This window comes from Xiphophorus hellerii, chromosome 8 (assembly GCF_003331165.1).
Source record: "Xiphophorus hellerii strain 12219 chromosome 8, Xiphophorus_hellerii-4.1, whole genome shotgun sequence".
Taxonomy (NCBI): Eukaryota; Metazoa; Chordata; class Actinopteri; order Cyprinodontiformes; family Poeciliidae; genus Xiphophorus; species Xiphophorus hellerii.
In genome coordinates this window covers 16,702,489-16,718,145 of record NC_045679.1, presented here as the reverse complement: position 1 = coordinate 16,718,145, position 15,657 = coordinate 16,702,489, and the positions used below count along the sequence as shown (strand labels likewise).

The 15,657-nt window shown below is 38.9% G+C and overlaps 4 protein-coding genes across 12 annotated transcripts in view; 2 read left to right on the top strand and 2 right to left on the bottom strand.

The window, feature by feature from the left end:
- dnm1a (dynamin 1a) overlaps window positions 1-1,084 on the bottom strand; it is a 51,815-nt gene extending 50,731 nt beyond the window's left edge. For 5 of the 8 annotated variants that reach the window (XM_032570695.1, XM_032570693.1, XM_032570696.1 and 2 more), the window contains exon 1: window positions 679-839. In XM_032570695.1, the coding sequence (XP_032426586.1) occupies window positions 679-839 (161 nt within the window). Of the gene's footprint in view, window positions 1-678 lie in introns of all 8 variants that reach the window. The other 3 variants (XM_032570691.1, XM_032570698.1, XM_032570692.1) reach the window with 2 other exon arrangements.
- A 407-nt stretch (window positions 1,085-1,491) lies between these two features.
- ciz1a (cdkn1a interacting zinc finger protein 1a) lies at window positions 1,492-9,428 on the top strand. Of its 2 annotated transcripts, none has more exons than XM_032570019.1 (15): window positions 1,492-1,633; window positions 2,139-2,301; window positions 3,265-3,392; window positions 3,558-3,760; window positions 4,412-4,535; window positions 4,647-4,728; window positions 5,429-5,520; window positions 5,613-5,689; window positions 5,952-6,152; window positions 6,250-6,380; window positions 6,479-6,572; window positions 6,670-6,774; window positions 6,872-6,991; window positions 7,073-7,273; window positions 7,440-9,428. In XM_032570019.1, the coding sequence occupies exons 2-15, from the start codon at window positions 2,141-2,143 to the stop codon at window positions 7,905-7,907; spliced, it is 2,187 nt and encodes a 728-aa protein (XP_032425910.1). In that variant the 5' UTR covers window positions 1,492-1,633; window positions 2,139-2,140; the 3' UTR covers window positions 7,908-9,428. The 2 variants fall into 2 exon arrangements, with proteins under 2 accessions (XP_032425910.1, XP_032425908.1); XM_032570017.1 differs by having other exon boundaries at window positions 2,051-2,301.
- Window positions 9,429-9,664: 236 nt separating this feature from the next.
- Window positions 9,665-11,097, bottom strand: bbln (bublin coiled coil protein). Its single transcript, XM_032570020.1, has 2 exons — window positions 10,751-11,097; window positions 9,665-10,393 (listed from the first exon to the last, which is right to left on the bottom strand). The coding sequence occupies exons 1-2, from the start codon at window positions 10,827-10,829 to the stop codon at window positions 10,161-10,163; spliced, it is 312 nt and encodes a 103-aa protein (XP_032425911.1). The 5' UTR covers window positions 10,830-11,097; the 3' UTR covers window positions 9,665-10,160.
- A 1,022-nt stretch (window positions 11,098-12,119) lies between these two features.
- On the top strand, window positions 12,120-14,722 carry surf2 (surfeit 2). Its single transcript, XM_032570102.1, has 6 exons — window positions 12,120-12,272; window positions 12,411-12,562; window positions 12,675-12,778; window positions 13,186-13,368; window positions 13,964-14,100; window positions 14,351-14,722. Exons 1-6 carry the CDS (start codon window positions 12,198-12,200, stop codon window positions 14,438-14,440), a joined length of 741 nt encoding a protein of 246 aa, XP_032425993.1. The 5' UTR covers window positions 12,120-12,197; the 3' UTR covers window positions 14,441-14,722.
- The last annotated feature ends 935 nt before the right edge of the window (window positions 14,723-15,657 follow it).

Here is a 15,657-nt window from a genome sequence, read left to right as displayed (position 1 = left end):
GCTGAGCTGAACGGGCTCAAAGCTCAGGTGGACTCATTTCCCCTCACTGCAAGGTCACCATGCAGCGACTGCCGCACAACAGATCAGATTTGCTCCACTTTGCTTCGTTTCGTCTCTTTCAGCAGAAACTGCAGCTCTGACAGACAGGAAAACAAACTGGACACGGTCTGAAAGCCTCGAAGCATCAGTTCTGCAGACTGTTCTGCGCAGAATTAAAACAGCCTGGAGAGGGAATCACTAAAAGCAACACAAGCAAACAGAAACTGTCTCCGTTGCCAGAAAGTCAACAGCCGCACTTATTTGACTTTCTCAGGATCCCAGGGGGATTTATGATTTTAATTGAAATAATAAAATACGGTTTTATACGAAACGTGCTTCTTTTTTTTTTTTTTACTATATTGCCTAACAGGGAATACTGGTCCGTGAATGCATCATGCGGGAGTAAACAGATAAACTTCACCGGGGATTTATAGGCCTCAAAAATAATCTGATTGCCAGCGCGCTGCCGGTGACAGAAAGTGGGAATAAAACCCGAATAACTCAGATGATCATGCGCCAGTTTGGTCAATCTAACTCTTTGGTCAATGTGTCCTCTGACAACCTGTCCCGTAATGGAGATGTAAACTGGGCCGCCTGCGGGAGCGCACATCCCTCGCTGCCTTGAATAAAGCTACTTACCTCCCGACGAAGTTCTCCAGAACCGAGCTCTTCCCCGCGCTCTGGCCGCCCACCACGGCGATCTGCGGCAGGTCCAGGTTTGCGTTCTGCCCGATGGCCGAGAAGGCATCCTGCATGCGGTTCACCAGAGGAATCAAATCCTCCATTCCCCGGTTCCCCATCTTTGCGGTGCTAGAGGATAGTCTATCCTCCTTGTCAGCGCAGGAGCGGGTTTATTTATCTATCCTCTTCGTGCCCGCAGGCCACCCTGTCTTTCAGAGGGAGCTTTATGCTTTTGTTTTTATTTTACTTCTTGCTTTGCTCCCTCATTTATGAGTCTTCCTTGGCGTGTCAGATCACCTCAGAGAGATAGGGCTCTTTCCACGATACTCCTCTACAAGCACCGCGGGGAGGAGGAGGAGGAGGATGATCTCTTCCATAGGTGGATCCCTGCAGTACATACAATGGACCACCTGGTGGCGTGTTTTATCAAAACATTTTTGCTGAGTTTCATAAATACCATTTCACAGTGTTATTTTTTGCATCATTAAATCGTGCTTAATTGTTGTACTCGCATACATTGATAACATTTGCATCAAAAGGAAAAAAATTTGAAGTCAGAATTTGGTTTCAAAACAACAATCAGAATCAGTGTTCTTTATTAATCACAAATGACAAATTATTAAGTTTAAAATGTAAATAAAATAATTCAAATTCAGAGCAAAGCCCCTAATTCGATTTTTTTTTCCCTTTAAAACAAAACAATACAAATAATAATTTTGCAATTCTGTTTTGATTTCTGGGTCAACCGCTAAGGGGCGATATGATCCTCCACTTTCTTTTATTTTTTGAGTCTGGTTTGGATTTCAGGAGAGGATGTTTGCAGCGAGTAGTTAACTCTACATTATGACTTTTGCTGGATATTGAACCAGCCTTCCCATTTTGTTCTTTGCGTCAGAATTAAAGGAGGCCTGAGGTAAAATGCAAAAGTTATTTTAGACGGCCATGTCACTGTAATAACTGGCTAGGTGAAAGCTATGCTAAGCTAACCTGTTGTTTTCAGTGTAGGTGATGGCTAACGTAACATTAGCTTCGCTCACGTTAAAACAGGTGCAATTATTATTAACTAACTATTAATACCTTGCTTCTATATAATGACGCTATAGTCTATTGAAAAATATGTTAGCTTACAACATATTTTCTTTCTGGGGTGTTTTAAGGTGGTAAATTAGTATAAAGTTAACGTAAATTATCTAAGCTAGCGTTAGCACGTAGCCCTGAAATATGAGAGTAGCGTGAAATCTGAGTCTGTGCGCAGAGTTAAAAAGTGTGTTTGACAATACGCAGCGGACTCAAGGACGCATGAAAACTAGTCTTTCTTCCTCTGCATCAGGGTTCCCATGCGGTAGGGACGTTTCCATCACTCTTCCTGTGTCTGACATTTCACTGTGAGCCAGCGGAGGATATTGTTATTTCTGCAGTGATGTTCAACCCACACATCCATCAGCAGCAGCAACAGCAGCAGCAGCAGCTTCACCAACACCTGCGACAGCTGCAGCAACTTTTCCAGCAGCAGCCTCCGCCTCCTCCTCCGGCGCAGCCGCCTCCCGCTCACCATGTCGGTCATCACCACCAGACTTCACGGTAAGACCGTTAACTCGACCCCGGGGATTATGCGGGGCCTTCGGTGTGAGAAATGTGCTAAACCGCTGGCGGCTTAGCCATAACTACCAACAATAGCCACAATAGTACCTCTAAAACCTCAATTTACATTGCTTTGTAATCTCATCCGTAGTGATTAAAATCATTTGGTTGCAGTGGTGATCCAGTCTTTTCAGGCTTTTTATATCATATCCCCTTAAGCCACAAATTTTAATGCATTTTCAGCAAACCTATTGTCAGAGATACAATGGAATGTTTTAGATGAAAACATTGACGTTCAAGAATGGCATAGTTAAAGTTTAAACCCACATTCAATTGAAAAGTTGCTGCAAGTCCTGAAAATGGCTATTTAAATAAACTTTTCATCAAATTTAACTGAATTTGAGCTATTTGGAAAGTAGACTGGACAAGAAGAAGGGGGATCTACAAAGTATTGGACTCAGTGTAATTGCACACAACCCTTTAAAGATTTTTACTATTATACTTACCTTCCATTTTACAGATAAAAGATACTTTAGTTCATGAATGTTCTTGCAAGGAACTTTTATTTTACATATTGTTTAACTTGCAATTTAGTTTTACATTTTTATTATTGTGAAGTCTAGCATCTTGTTTTTTGAACGTGAGTTACCTTGAATTTTTTTTTTTTTGTCATGTTTCTCAAAATTGTTGCAAATTGTCTTCAAATCAGAAAACCTAACTATTTTTTGCCCAAAAAAACTCTGATGTGAAATGAGTTGTGGAGGATCTTGGCTTTGCATTTGAACAGAACTTTAGTCTCCATGTGTTAAGTTATAATGTAACTTTTTCTTCCACTCAATTTTTTGTTTTTAGCTGATTCCAACCAAGATGTTTTATGTAAAATTAAAAGTTTGAGAAAGCTGGCAGGAAGAGGAAATACATATTGTTGAATATTTACTACTTTTTTTTTTGTTTTTTTTGCAGCGCCATTTCTGTTCCTGCTCAGACGGCTCCTCCGCCCAGAATGGTCAACTTGTGCCAGACAACCCAAACAACCCTGATTGCCCCCAATCCAATGCTGCAGAGTGCTATCCTGATGCAGCAGATGCAAGGTGCAGCTTGGATTAATCTTTGTAATTCGGTGTCTTGAAATAAAGAAAGTGTCGGCTATTTAAAGTACAACAATTTACAGGCTGCTTTTTCTGTCGAGGTTTAAAGCAATACATTACTAACAGTGTACATCCATTTGTCTGCCCTCATGCTGTGCTTTCATCCAGGCAACATGCGGGGCTTTGGGATGGGTGGGCAGCAGTTCCGGCAGTTCTTTACCACGGGGGCCAGGTCATCACTTCTCGGCCCAGTCCCCATGGGAATGGCCATCAAATCCCCCATCATGGGTTTCCCGGCTGCACGGGCCTTCCACCCACACACTCGCTTCTTCAACGCCACCGCTTCCTCCTCTTCCTCCATCTCTACTACAGTAATAACAAAAGAATCATTTAGGAATTTTTCTGTGTCGGCGAAACTCTTGATCTATGAATGTAGAGAGCAGCAGGGTTGGCATTTTAATATCTCGCACAATAAAAAACGCTAAGCTTATTTTGACAAAGTGCAGGCAAAATAAGCTTAGCATAATGCCTCATAATGTAATGGCGGTTCAATAATTTAAAATAACTATGCTGCTAGTGCATATATAAAAACAATTTCCAAAATTTCAGAACTTAATATTTTTGTTTTTATTTAAGCAACATAGTTTTTGTGAAATTGGCAATCTATAAAAAAAACTTTTAAGTACATCTGAGATTAATGGGAAGGCTCTAATTATTGTCTGTTATTTTAAAGATGCTTTAAGACTTTTACAAAATAAGCACTTTATTTATTAAACAATTCCTTACCCAGAATTACTATTAATGTTTTCGTTTTAAATTGTAAAGTGAATCAGAACTTAAATTATATTAAGCAGATTTGTAGCTCCTCTTTTGAGTTAGTAAATTAATATTGTTCATAAATCAGAATTTAAATCTACATGTGCTTTACCTTGACATTTCACTTGTTTGTATTTCTCTTTAGAATATCTTTATTTGTTGAAGAAAGCTTTAATAGCAAGCTGTTGTCCTGTCTCTATGAGCAGGACGCTGCAGCTCGCCAGGCAGACAGGAAGAGAGACAGTGAGCAAATGTCTGCAGGAAGCACCGACAACCCACCAACAACAGCAGCTAGCAGTGCAAATGAAGCTACTGAGGAGACTGCAACAGGTACATTCATGCTGCCATGGTGGCAGCTTAATATGGCGTGTACAGTAAAATGTTGCAGAGCCCATGCTTAAGTGGTAAGGATGTATTTGTCTTTAAATTTCTCCCTGACAGATGGTGCTGTGGGAGGAGAAAATAGCCAGACCTCTGAGGAGCAGCTTGAAGAACCAGTGACAAAGCGGCAGAAAACAGAAGGGTATGCAAACATTTTTTATCTCACTCCTAGAAATGTTACTTATTCATTACACTATATGTAAAAAATTTTATTACCTCTGCAAATATTGAATACAGCAGGCAGGTGAAGTTGTTACTGCAAGCTAAAAGGTGGATGAAGGCCCTAAAACTGAATAATATTGCTGTGGATTTTGTTTTTCACAGTCAATTTTTGGGCTATTTTGGGTTAGACAGAAGTTTGTGTATTATAGTCCAAAATCAAGTATCTACCCAAATTATAGTAGCAAAAAAGAAGTATCTCTGCCAGTTAAATGAGCCTAACATTGAATCAAATCACAACCATCATCTTGATACCCATGTGTTTAATACTGCAATCATAAATAACTGCTTGGATACAATATTTGGTGAACTATTGTGGTTCAAGTACCTTTCATTCACCCTGCATCCCATTAATATATTTGACTGATTTAATTTGATCTTTAGGCCTTTGGTGCTCACACCATATAAGAATTTTTAGACACTAAAACTGTTTGATTGCTGCAGCTTAAACAATTATGACAAAGGGAGTGCTGTACTGCATGCAGCCATTTTTCTCCTGCATTGATGAAAAATGAATTGGACACTGCTGTTTCACTTCAGTGTAAAATATAAGGTGCAGGATCTGACTCATCATAAGATCTCAACATTTAAAGTTTCATATTTTGTTTTTGTTTTTTTCTCAGGTCAGAGGAACCTAAAGAGCAACATGTGGCCGAGTCGGTCACAACAGCTCAATCGGAGAGCAACAGCAACACAGTGGACAGAGAGTCAGAAGGTAACACCAAATAAAATAGTTTCTTAATGCAATCATGATATAATGTTATCAGCTCAGTATTTATATATTTCTGTCTTCTGGCCTTTTCCTAGACTGCGTCAGTCAGGAGGATGAATGCTTCAGCGGGGGGCTGGATGACGTGGTAATAGAGGAGAACAAAGCTGATAATGTAAGAAAAGCTCAACACAAGATGAAGACAATGTAATGAAATTAATTTATGGTAGCGTGTTGAAATTGCAGTTGATCCCACACAGGGAGAACTGAGTTGCTATGTAGTTGCTATGTAAACAATATAATTTCAACACCAACTTTAGCTCAACTTTGCTTCACAAGACTTGTATTCCTGTTAGACAGAAAATATTGTGATGCTTTATTATGCTGAAACATCCTAAATGTTATCAGCTAGTATAATTTTCTCTGTATTGCCGAAGGCCTGCGGAGGCTTGTCAGCCCCGTCACCGTCTGCCGGGCCGACTGAAGATACTGAGCAGGTGATTGAACCAACAGAGGAGGCCGTGCAGGACAAAGACGCCTCACCAGGTTTTCCAGATAGCCAGGACGAAGAAGAAGCATCCGAGGGTTCAAACAAGTTCTACTGCTACCTCTGCAGCATCACCTGCTTCAACCAGCAAGTAGGTGGAATGCACACACAACACTAGATTGAGATTTTTGCCAAGGAAGAAACACTCTGTGGAGCTGTCTTTTAAGTCCGATCTGTTCTTTCTGTAGAACTTCAGGAGTCACATGAACAGCATTTCCCACCAGCAGAGGATGATGGAAATCCAACACATGAGCAACGCCTGCCTGGTTACTCTGCTCCCCCGAGTGCAGGAGTCTCTACAGGGCGCCAGCAAAGATGGGTCAGTTTTAAATACAGAAAAACCTTTTAGCCTTTTATTTTTCCTTCATGTCATTGTTACCTATTGTCTTCATGTGATGTTTTTTTTGCTCACGGCAGAGAGAAAAAAGCAGACCTGAAGCAGTGGTGTGCTACTTGCCACACCCATTTCACCAGTAGCATCTCGGACCACCAGCGCTCAGAGGAACACAAGGTACATTTCAGGCAAGTAAATTCACACCGTGGACGCTAGAAAACAGTTGGTCTAACAAGAATCTGCTGCTTCTTTTTTTTTTTTTTTATCTCCCCAGCTTGCTAGTAAAACCGACCTGTCCTTCTGCGCCGTCTGTCAGAAGCGCTTCAAAACCTCGCAGACCTTTATAGAGCACCTGCACTCTCAGGAGCACAAGCAGAAGGTAAGATCAATCGTTTAATCGTTTTTTAGGAATAAAATCTAAGCTGTTGCCGTGCAACATTGTTGCAAACACTTTTGTTTTTGTTGATGTTTACCAGATCAAGGAAAAAGGCTGTGAGACTTTGGCTAAGCTCACCAACATGGGCACAGATGGTTTTTCATGTGAGCTGGAAGCACAGGAATTGGAAAAGGATGAAGGAGCCCAAGGAAGCAGTGAGGTGAGATTCACAATAATTTCAAAATCTGCAGAGATTTTAGCTCAGTCTTAGTTTAGTAAGATGAACCTTTTGCTTTGACAGGATGGCTGGCCCTCCGCCAAAGAGGTGGCCCTAAATGACATGACCAGCGATGAGCAGTATGACCCCGACACCATCTACGGATCCAGTTTCTTAGATCCAGTGGCAGGCTTCCTCTGCAGGCTTTGCAACAAGTTTTACCTCTTCGAATCTTCTGCTCTGCACAGCCACTGCAAATCACTGCAGCACTTTGAGAACCTTAAGGTGCTCCCATTACCTTATTTACCAGATGTTTAAGAAATGTGTTGCAGTCATCATCAGAAATCAACAACAAGCTGTGAATGTTGAGCACCAGATGTGACCTGAATCCAAGCAGAATTTTTTGATTTTTGGATTATTGGTGAATGTTCTTCTCTCTGCTGCTTCACAGAGCTACAAAGCGATGGTTGGAGAAAAAGGTGAAGACGCTCAGGCCTCAACAAAATCCATCGCAGCAGCAGACGGCCTCAGACCCGTCACAGAAGCGTCAGACTGTTCACAAGAAAATTTGCTCACTACTGACACGAGTGAAACCGATGGCCTAAACTCTACGAAATTGATTTCACTGACCAAACTGAAAACACAGGAAGAAGATCGTCTGAAAGAGAAAGAATCAGAGGCCGCCTCGATCTCGATGGACTTCAACCAACAGCTCAGTCCTGACCACGAGGAGAGTCCAGTTGCTCTGGCTGCTGTCAGTAGAAAGGAGGCAGACTCAGTGCCTGCAGCTGCTGGGGATTCAAACGGAGAGGAGGAAGAGGAGGAGGAAGCTCCTGCTGACCCTGGGAAAAAGAACTGCGGAGGAAAGGGAAGAAGCGTAGGTAAACGACGGTCAGGGAGGGCCGCAAACAGACGCTGAGTCTGATACACCATGTAGGAATAAAACCATGTAATGTTTTGCAACTATGGGACTGTAGTCTCAGCCCTCCTAACTGGGAAGTGTAAGGGAATCACACCAAAAACCAGGAAGACTGGCTACTGAAAACAGTAGAAGATCCCTCCTCAGAGTGGGAAAGTAACAGTTTCTAAATGGAGGCTTTTGCCATCAGTTGTGATTTAGGCTCTTTTGGCTATAAAGTAATAATTTGAATTTTATTTGTAAGCCATACCCTAATGTCACTACAATCTAAAATGAACTACAGTGAAGATCCTCATGGTAGTTAACCAGTAGATGGAGCTATAGTACATTATAACAGGCATTTTTGGGCATTTAGTCATACACATTGCACCAAGGGTTTTATGCAGACTCCCTGTAGGGAGAACAATATTGTTTTGCAGTGTGAAACTGAATTGTATTATTCTGAAGTCAAATTTTAAAAAGCATTGGTACTCGCTGTATTAACTACACATTGCAAGTTGAAGTAGGTAGAGGTTGTGCAGAAGTAGGGCTTGTAGTTTGACTTCAAATTCCAGAGGTAAAATTTCACTTAAATTTCAGGTGAAGTGTAACAATTTTCTCAGGCCATAAAAACTGTATGATGTCAACTGCAATAGAAGATGTACGCTGGTCCTCCCTGCTGTCCTCAGGCCAGGAGACCGGGGAGTGCATACCTTCACCCTGATTGTCACATGATTGTCAAAGTTCATACTGATGGTGAAGTGAAAACATTTTTCACCTCAAAGTAGCTTTTAGTAAGCTGGAATGTGGTCTGCCTGAACAGTTCAACAAGTTGAAGTCATTTTGAAAGTGTTAAAGTTGCACTTTGGATTGAGACAGATGGATCAGCTCCATAGTTAGATTCAGCACATTCGTGTTCCTTTTTGTTAACATTTTGGGGAACAAAAGTAGGCCACATCTGTTGCTTTTTAAAATAGTTGTGTTGTTGTGGACGCCTGAAAAACCTTGACCTAACCAGGGCTACTTTAACGCAGTGAAAAAGATCAGCAACAGCACATCAAAGGCTTCACACACCAGTCTGAATCTGAATTTAGATCTTGACATTTCATACCGAAATGTTTCAGTTGATGTTAATAATCCACATTTTAACTACCCTACCCCCAGAGAGGGATTTTATTCAGAATCCCAGTTGGTGTCACATTTACTCCTTATGAAGTTCCTTGAAGGCAACTATGAGCATCCGCAGCACAATATAGTTTGCAGTAGTTGACTCAAGTTTCCCCTCGTTCCATTTTCCTTTCATAGAAATGCATTTGAATTTTCTTTTTCATGAAATGTTTGTGTAACAAGAAGTTGCTACAAACTGTCCTCTCCATTTTTGAAGTACTAGTTACATACTGTTGGGTGTACAAGTGTGTAACTACAAATGTGGAAATAGAGGATATGTCACTTCCCTCTTTAACTGGTTTTCTGTTCTGGAAACATTTCATCTTCCATACTACTTTAGGATATCTAAAACCACACAGGCAAAAAAAAAAAAACTGACATGTGTAGCAGCTTTTGTAGTCATGGCGACAAGTCTGATGATTGTCACATGTTGGGTTTTTCTTTATTTCTGAAGGAATAAAGATGTGTGCTGAACTTTACTCTTAACACGTCAAACCTGAATAGTTCAGGGAAGAGAGAGAGAAATGCATACATAGTAGTTTTGAATAAAGCTGAATGTTTCCTATGGTATTTTTATTCAGCTACTGACAAATTGAGATAAACAACCAGGGGAAGTTTTTTAACTGCTGGAAGTTTATTGTATTTTTGGATGTTTGTTTTCTGTTTCAGAGTAATCTTAATTTATATTAAAATGTCTGACAATTCCCACAATGTGTGTATGTAATTTTAATTCTTTAAACTTACACATATTAAATGAGTTAAGGGACAGTAACACTATATCATAGACTGAGGGTGCTGAAGAGAAATGAAATATCTAGACTAAATCTTGGAACAAAATAGACAATTTCACACAATTATTTCCATATATATGTATGTATGCACACACAAGCCTGAAGCATGATTAATATTCAACAGGATCTAACTTGATCTGATATCTAGACGAATCTTGGTTTGCTACTAAGATATTCTGAGTAGATGCAGCTTTTTTTTAGAGCAGCAACAAATCTGATTGGATTTTTCCAAGTTTGTCAAGGGAAACCAGAATTTAGAGCAACTGTAATCCACTTTGATCGTCTTTGTCCTTGCCTTCACATTTATTTGATCTTGTCACTGATTTTCTTCATGTTGGTTTTGCTCGCTTGGTAAAGAAGATTCCTGCTCCACGGCATGATTCTCGTCTTGGGTTGGAGAGCCAGTTAGCTGCGCCCTGAAGTCCAGACGGGCTTGCCGATTTGACTCCAGCAGCTCGTGCAGTTTTCCATTAAGGGCGTCATTGCGCTCCTCCAGGTCATCGAGATAGGAGTTGATTTGATCTAGCATGTTGTTGATCGAGGCGTATTCTGTAGATAAAACAGAACAAACACTATTTACTTCAACTTTATGATGCAACCACAACTTTAGGCCATTTTATGGTAGTTTGTGTGAAAGACGAAACAAAGTAGAACATAAATGAAGCTTCACTGTGTGAGTGTGGCATATTCAGGATAATGTTCAAATAGCTTGAACACTAGTCTATTAGAGGTCCACCTTAAGGATGTTTCATAACCTCTTATAAAGTTCCAGTTTTCACATTTTTCTCTAAATGTTTTAAAGCAGAATGTAGCATAAGTAGCGCAAAGTAAGAGACAAAGTAATGTGTTAAACATTAAATTGAGGCTCATTGCCCGCTGTATTGTGTAATAATCAGCGAGCGTTACCTTCTTCGCCAAATTCGTCGTCGTCGTTGATGATGCCATCCTCACTGCAGATGTTTGGGTCTCCATTTGGTCCAGACATGTTTTAAAGTCCTTCCCTTGTTAGCTTAAAGCAAAACTATTGCTGCTAACCTTCAGCTGGCAGGAACTGTCATCAGTGAAGACGCTGCTATTCGGAGTTGATTGGGTTAAATTTATCTGAATTAACAAGATAAATTTATTTTTGATGTATAATCCAAGGTTGTCTACGGATTATATCGGTGTTCTACAAGAAAAAAGTAAAAACAAGCCCGATATATCCGATCCACCAGCCGTCTAATATGTGTGTACCGGCCCAATGAATTGTGGGAAAATAATGGGAAGCATTTCAGAGCGAAACAAGAGGGCTCACTCTGTAGGAATTTTCTACTCAAGAGTTAATCAAACATATACTTAATCGTTTCCCAAAAAAGATTGAGAAAACTCAAAAATTACTTGAATTCGTTTACATTTATGGAAGTGATTCATTCTGTTAAAACCAAGACACGTTTTTTTTTGTTTTTTTTTACAATACCGTTCATGTATTTTCGGAAAAGATGTACGAAGTGAACACTCTTACTTCTACTTCTCTCTGAAGCTGAGCCGTCAGGTCAGCTGACCTGAAGCTCTGTGGAAAGCCTCTTGATGTCAGGTTTTAAACCTGCAAACATGTTATAAATGATTTAGTGAGTAATTATTTATTATATGTTATAGATATAAATGCATGTAGTTTATAATTATTCAAATTTGTTAAATTATTAGACGTTAGATTATAATTAGATTAATGAAATGCACAAATCATTCATAAAAATTCGATACAATCAAATAGTAAAATAAAAATCTAGTTATTTCACAGTTTTGAATTATCTTAAGGTTCCGATGCTGAAGTGCAAACTGATAAGTGGAATAATTTGTTCTGAGTAAAAACATAAATAAATAAATAAATAAATAAATAAATAAATAAATAAATAAATAAATAAAGTAATTTGTTCTCATTAACAGCCAAAACTTCTACAATATTCAAAATATCTGAGCATGGAAATAATTATGAAATAACTTTGCTACTAATGGACCTCTGACATCTCATTGGTTAACCAGTGTAACACTTCAAACCAGCAAACCCAAAAACTAGAGCAGTAGGCCCTATTGGCCAAATAAATTCATAATGCTGATATTATGACAATTAAATATTTAGAAACAAAGACATATTGACGTTTTAAAAAAACTGTAATAAAAATCTAATGGAATATGTATTTAAATATGTGCTCCTAAATTAAATAAATGGAGTACAAGGTTGTCCTTTCTGACTTTGGTCAGTAGAGGGCGCTGACACGAAACAGAGACTAACATCAAACCACGTGTCGTTAGCTTCCTGTTTGGGAGGTGGCTTCCTCACAACACGCTGGGATTTGTTTGACAGTGTTTTTCAAAGATGGAGGAATTACCTGCGGATATCAGAACATTTCTAACTGATCACCCCTTTTTCCAGCTCACAGATGGCAAAAAGGTTTACAAGAAATCCGCTAAATATCACTCAAAATACACGTGTACTTGTGCAACGTCATGTCGCAGCATGCTAACTTACCTGTTTAGTCAAATGCAGCTGTTTGATCGATTTCTAATGTTAGTTAACATTTGTTTGCAGATCAAATGCACCCTAAATGGACACGAGTTGCCCTGCAGCCTGGCGGAGCTGCGCTCCTTTATCCAAGGAAAGAAATATAAGAAACTGAATGCAGAAGCAGAGTTCAACTACAGCCAGTATGAGCCACACATTGTATCAAGCACGAAGCAACCGTAAGATTTCCTCTTGTTTGTGTTACTTTACTATGTTGTGGCACTTACACAGTGCTTATTCGGTATAAACTGCACTTGATCCACATTTTCTGATCTGTCTTTTTTTTTCTAGCAATCGGCTCTTCTGCAAACTGACCCTGAGACATCTCAACCGGCAGTCAGATCATGTCCTAAGACACGTCAGTGGGAAACGTTTCAAGAAAGCCCTTTCTCAATGTCAGTGCATCACTTATTTACATGATTGGTGCTTTGTAAGAGTTGGTGGTTTAACGAGTGTCTGCACTTCATTGGATGCAAGATAAAAAGATACATTTTGAATCATTCAGGAAGGAACGTTAAATTATCTGATGATGGTGAGGAGGATGTGGTATTTGCTGAAATCTATCTTTCTTACTCTGCTCTTTCTAAAATATGTTTTGGCCCATTGGCGCGGATGAAAGTCAAACCTTTATTAGGACATTTGTATGTGTTGCTTCCTTATATCTCCTAAAAAACCAAGACTACTTGTGAGCAAATTATAAAAACAAAAACAGAGCAAGACAGACTGGCACATGAGTTCGTATTCGAATGAGAAAATGAGCAATAGCATGGTAAATGACGATTTTTTTTTCGTGTGTTTACAGATGAGGAGTGTACGCGGCAAGGAATCGAGTTTGTTCCAGCCAGACTGAAACAGAAGAAGCCCAAAAACACAGGAGAAGAAATGAGTCAGTCCTCAAAAAGACGACCTAACGGCATGTGGGAACCTTCATCCAGCGGGGAAGAACACAGCGACTCAGAAGACAGCATGAGCGACCTCTATCCATGTCAGTGCATACTGTCTCAGTTGCATTTATTGGCACAAGATGGTCTTTTGTTGCAGCAGCATAATTGCTCCCTGAATATCAACACTTTAAGAATATTTATCTATTGATGGAAAAATCTAATGCTGAGAAATAATTGATCAAAAAGTAGTGGCAGAAATTATTGGCATCCTTGGATACCTTTCTTTTTTGAGCTCTTGATCTTGGCCTGTTGCAGTTCATTTTGTTTCCTTTTAGTAAAGTTCATGAAAGGTTTCATTTAAATCTCCTGGTAATTCAACTGTGCCTTTTTTGGAACTACAACACTCTTTGTTGTAGTTCTTAAATAATATATTTTGTAAATTTATTTTACTTCCCTTGATGTCGCCCTACTGGGCTTAGTGGGAAAATAAGTCCTCCTCTTCATCCAGCTCAGTGGGCCATGGATTAAAGTAATGTTCAATCCCCTGGGTAACAGAAAAAAATGGATCAAGAAGAATAATTTCTGCACCCAAATTTTGTTTAAATATATATTTGCAATAAAAGTTGGTATTATGTTTTGCTTAAGCTCAAAAGTTTTTAATGATAAACAGTTTAATTTTCTCTTGTGTTCCTACAGCTTCCATGTTCTCTGTAAAAAATCCAGAGGTAGAAACCACAGCAGGTGGAGAAAATGAGGAAGAGGAGCATGACTTTCAAACAGATGAAGACGAGGAAATGGAAGTCGACACACAGGTGGTGCAGAAGCGCAAAAAGGTTTGTAAATATATCTCTTGACATTTTGTATCAGTTAGTCGAGCTTTATTATTAAGGACCTTTTCGTAGATCCAGATGTAACACAAGGTCTGTCAGAGAGGGTAAAAACCAAAGAACAGACACAAAATCACAAGAGAGATGCTTTAAGAACTTTAAGCACAATTGTAGTAAACAAACTTTTAAAGTGCCTAATGTGGTTTAGTTGTTCAGCTTACCAGATGTTAATTTTTTTCATTTGTACATGTTGTAGGTCCAAGGTGGTGGTTTCCAGAAGAAATTCAGAAATAACCGGTGGAAATCTAGAAACAAGAAACACAAAAAAGCCCAAAATGGAAAATAACTTGTGAAAGCACCAACATACAGTATCTTTTTTATAGCTGGGCAACTGTCAGGAGACAACACTGACATCCAGTTAGAATATGTATTTAAACCAGCCTGACCTCTGTACATCCATTTATAAGGATGCAAGTGACTTTTGGGAAATGCTTTATGTTTCTGAAGTCATGATGTCGGCAAAGCTGGTTTTTATGACATAAAATGATTTTTCTCTGGGTCAGTTGGAGTTCTTTGTGATTTCTTATCTAATGCACTTGTAAATAAATACAGCATCATTTAGACTGTGCCATGTTTTATTTGTTTTGTATGTTCTGTCCTGTCTTTGCAGCTACCTAAATTTGTGCAACATGCTTTGTGAATGTAACATTCAAATTAAGCACTTTTATAGACTTATTTCCTAGAAATAATGATTTCTTTCTGACTTTGCATTATGCAAACACAGTGGTTTCAAACTTTCATCCCCAGGACAAACTGCCCTCCATGTTTCCCTAATGTCACACTCCTAATTTAAATGAAGGGATCACTAACACAGCACTGTTCAGCTTGATTCCTAAGTTTAAGTAAATTGTTGTCTTAATGAGGGATTGTAGGATAGGAGATGCTAAAGCTACTACTGGTCTGTGGTGGTGAAGACAACTGACTTAAAAAGTAAAGCTCAATAACAATATGTTTCTTACCCTCAGATGGATCTCAAATTTGTGAATGTAATTTAATAATTCAAATTAAAAATCAAATTCATATAAAGATCCATTACATGCAATATTTCATTTTTTTCTGTTTTGATGATTATACCTTGAGGTTGATGAAAACCAAACTTCAGGGTTCACTCAAAAAATAACATATGACCAGTAAAATAATTTTAATACAGAAATGTCAGTCTTTTGACAGGTATGTTCATAAGTGTATTGCACAGTATATGCAGTTAATACATTTATAACTTACTGACCTTTTTTCTACTACACTTTTTCCTTTCACTTAACTATTTAACAAACTCGCATAAAGTAATCCATCCACTGACAGTTTCTTCCTTGAGGAATGTGTGTGATTATCTGCTGCACAACTACCAAGTCTTCAGTAGGATTTTATAATATATAGCAAAGGTTTCCACATGATACATTTTTTAAAAAATCAACAAAAAAAAAATCTGTAAGCCTTTTTTTTTCAAATGTTCTGCAATACTTTTGGTTTCCATCAGCTGTGAGCCATTATAAACAGAAATGA

What these genes read in the sequence shown, in the direction of transcription:
- bbln (XM_032570020.1), bottom strand. Translation starts at nt 10,829, where the DNA reads ATGTCTGGACCAAATGGAGACCCAAACATCTGCAGTGAGGATGGCATC. An exon ending in CGACGAATTTGGCGAAGAAG is followed by an intron (nt 10,394 to 10,750) that starts GTAACGCTCGCT and finishes TTTTATCTACAG; the next exon opens with AATACGCCTCGATCAACAAC.
- surf2 (XM_032570102.1), top strand. Translation starts at nt 12,198, where the DNA reads ATGGAGGAATTACCTGCGGATATCAGAACATTTCTAACTGATCACCCC. An exon ending in CATGAGCGACCTCTATCCAT is followed by an intron (nt 13,369 to 13,963) that starts GTCAGTGCATAC and finishes GTGTTCCTACAG; the next exon opens with CTTCCATGTTCTCTGTAAAA. An exon ending in TGGTGCAGAAGCGCAAAAAG is followed by an intron (nt 14,101 to 14,350) that starts GTTTGTAAATAT and finishes TACATGTTGTAG; the next exon opens with GTCCAAGGTGGTGGTTTCCA.
- ciz1a (XM_032570019.1), top strand. Translation starts at nt 2,141, where the DNA reads ATGTTCAACCCACACATCCATCAGCAGCAGCAACAGCAGCAGCAGCAG. An exon ending in TACTGAGGAGACTGCAACAG is followed by an intron (nt 4,536 to 4,646) that starts GTACATTCATGC and finishes TCTCCCTGACAG; the next exon opens with ATGGTGCTGTGGGAGGAGAA. An exon ending in AGGAGAACAAAGCTGATAAT is followed by an intron (nt 5,690 to 5,951) that starts GTAAGAAAAGCT and finishes GTATTGCCGAAG; the next exon opens with GCCTGCGGAGGCTTGTCAGC.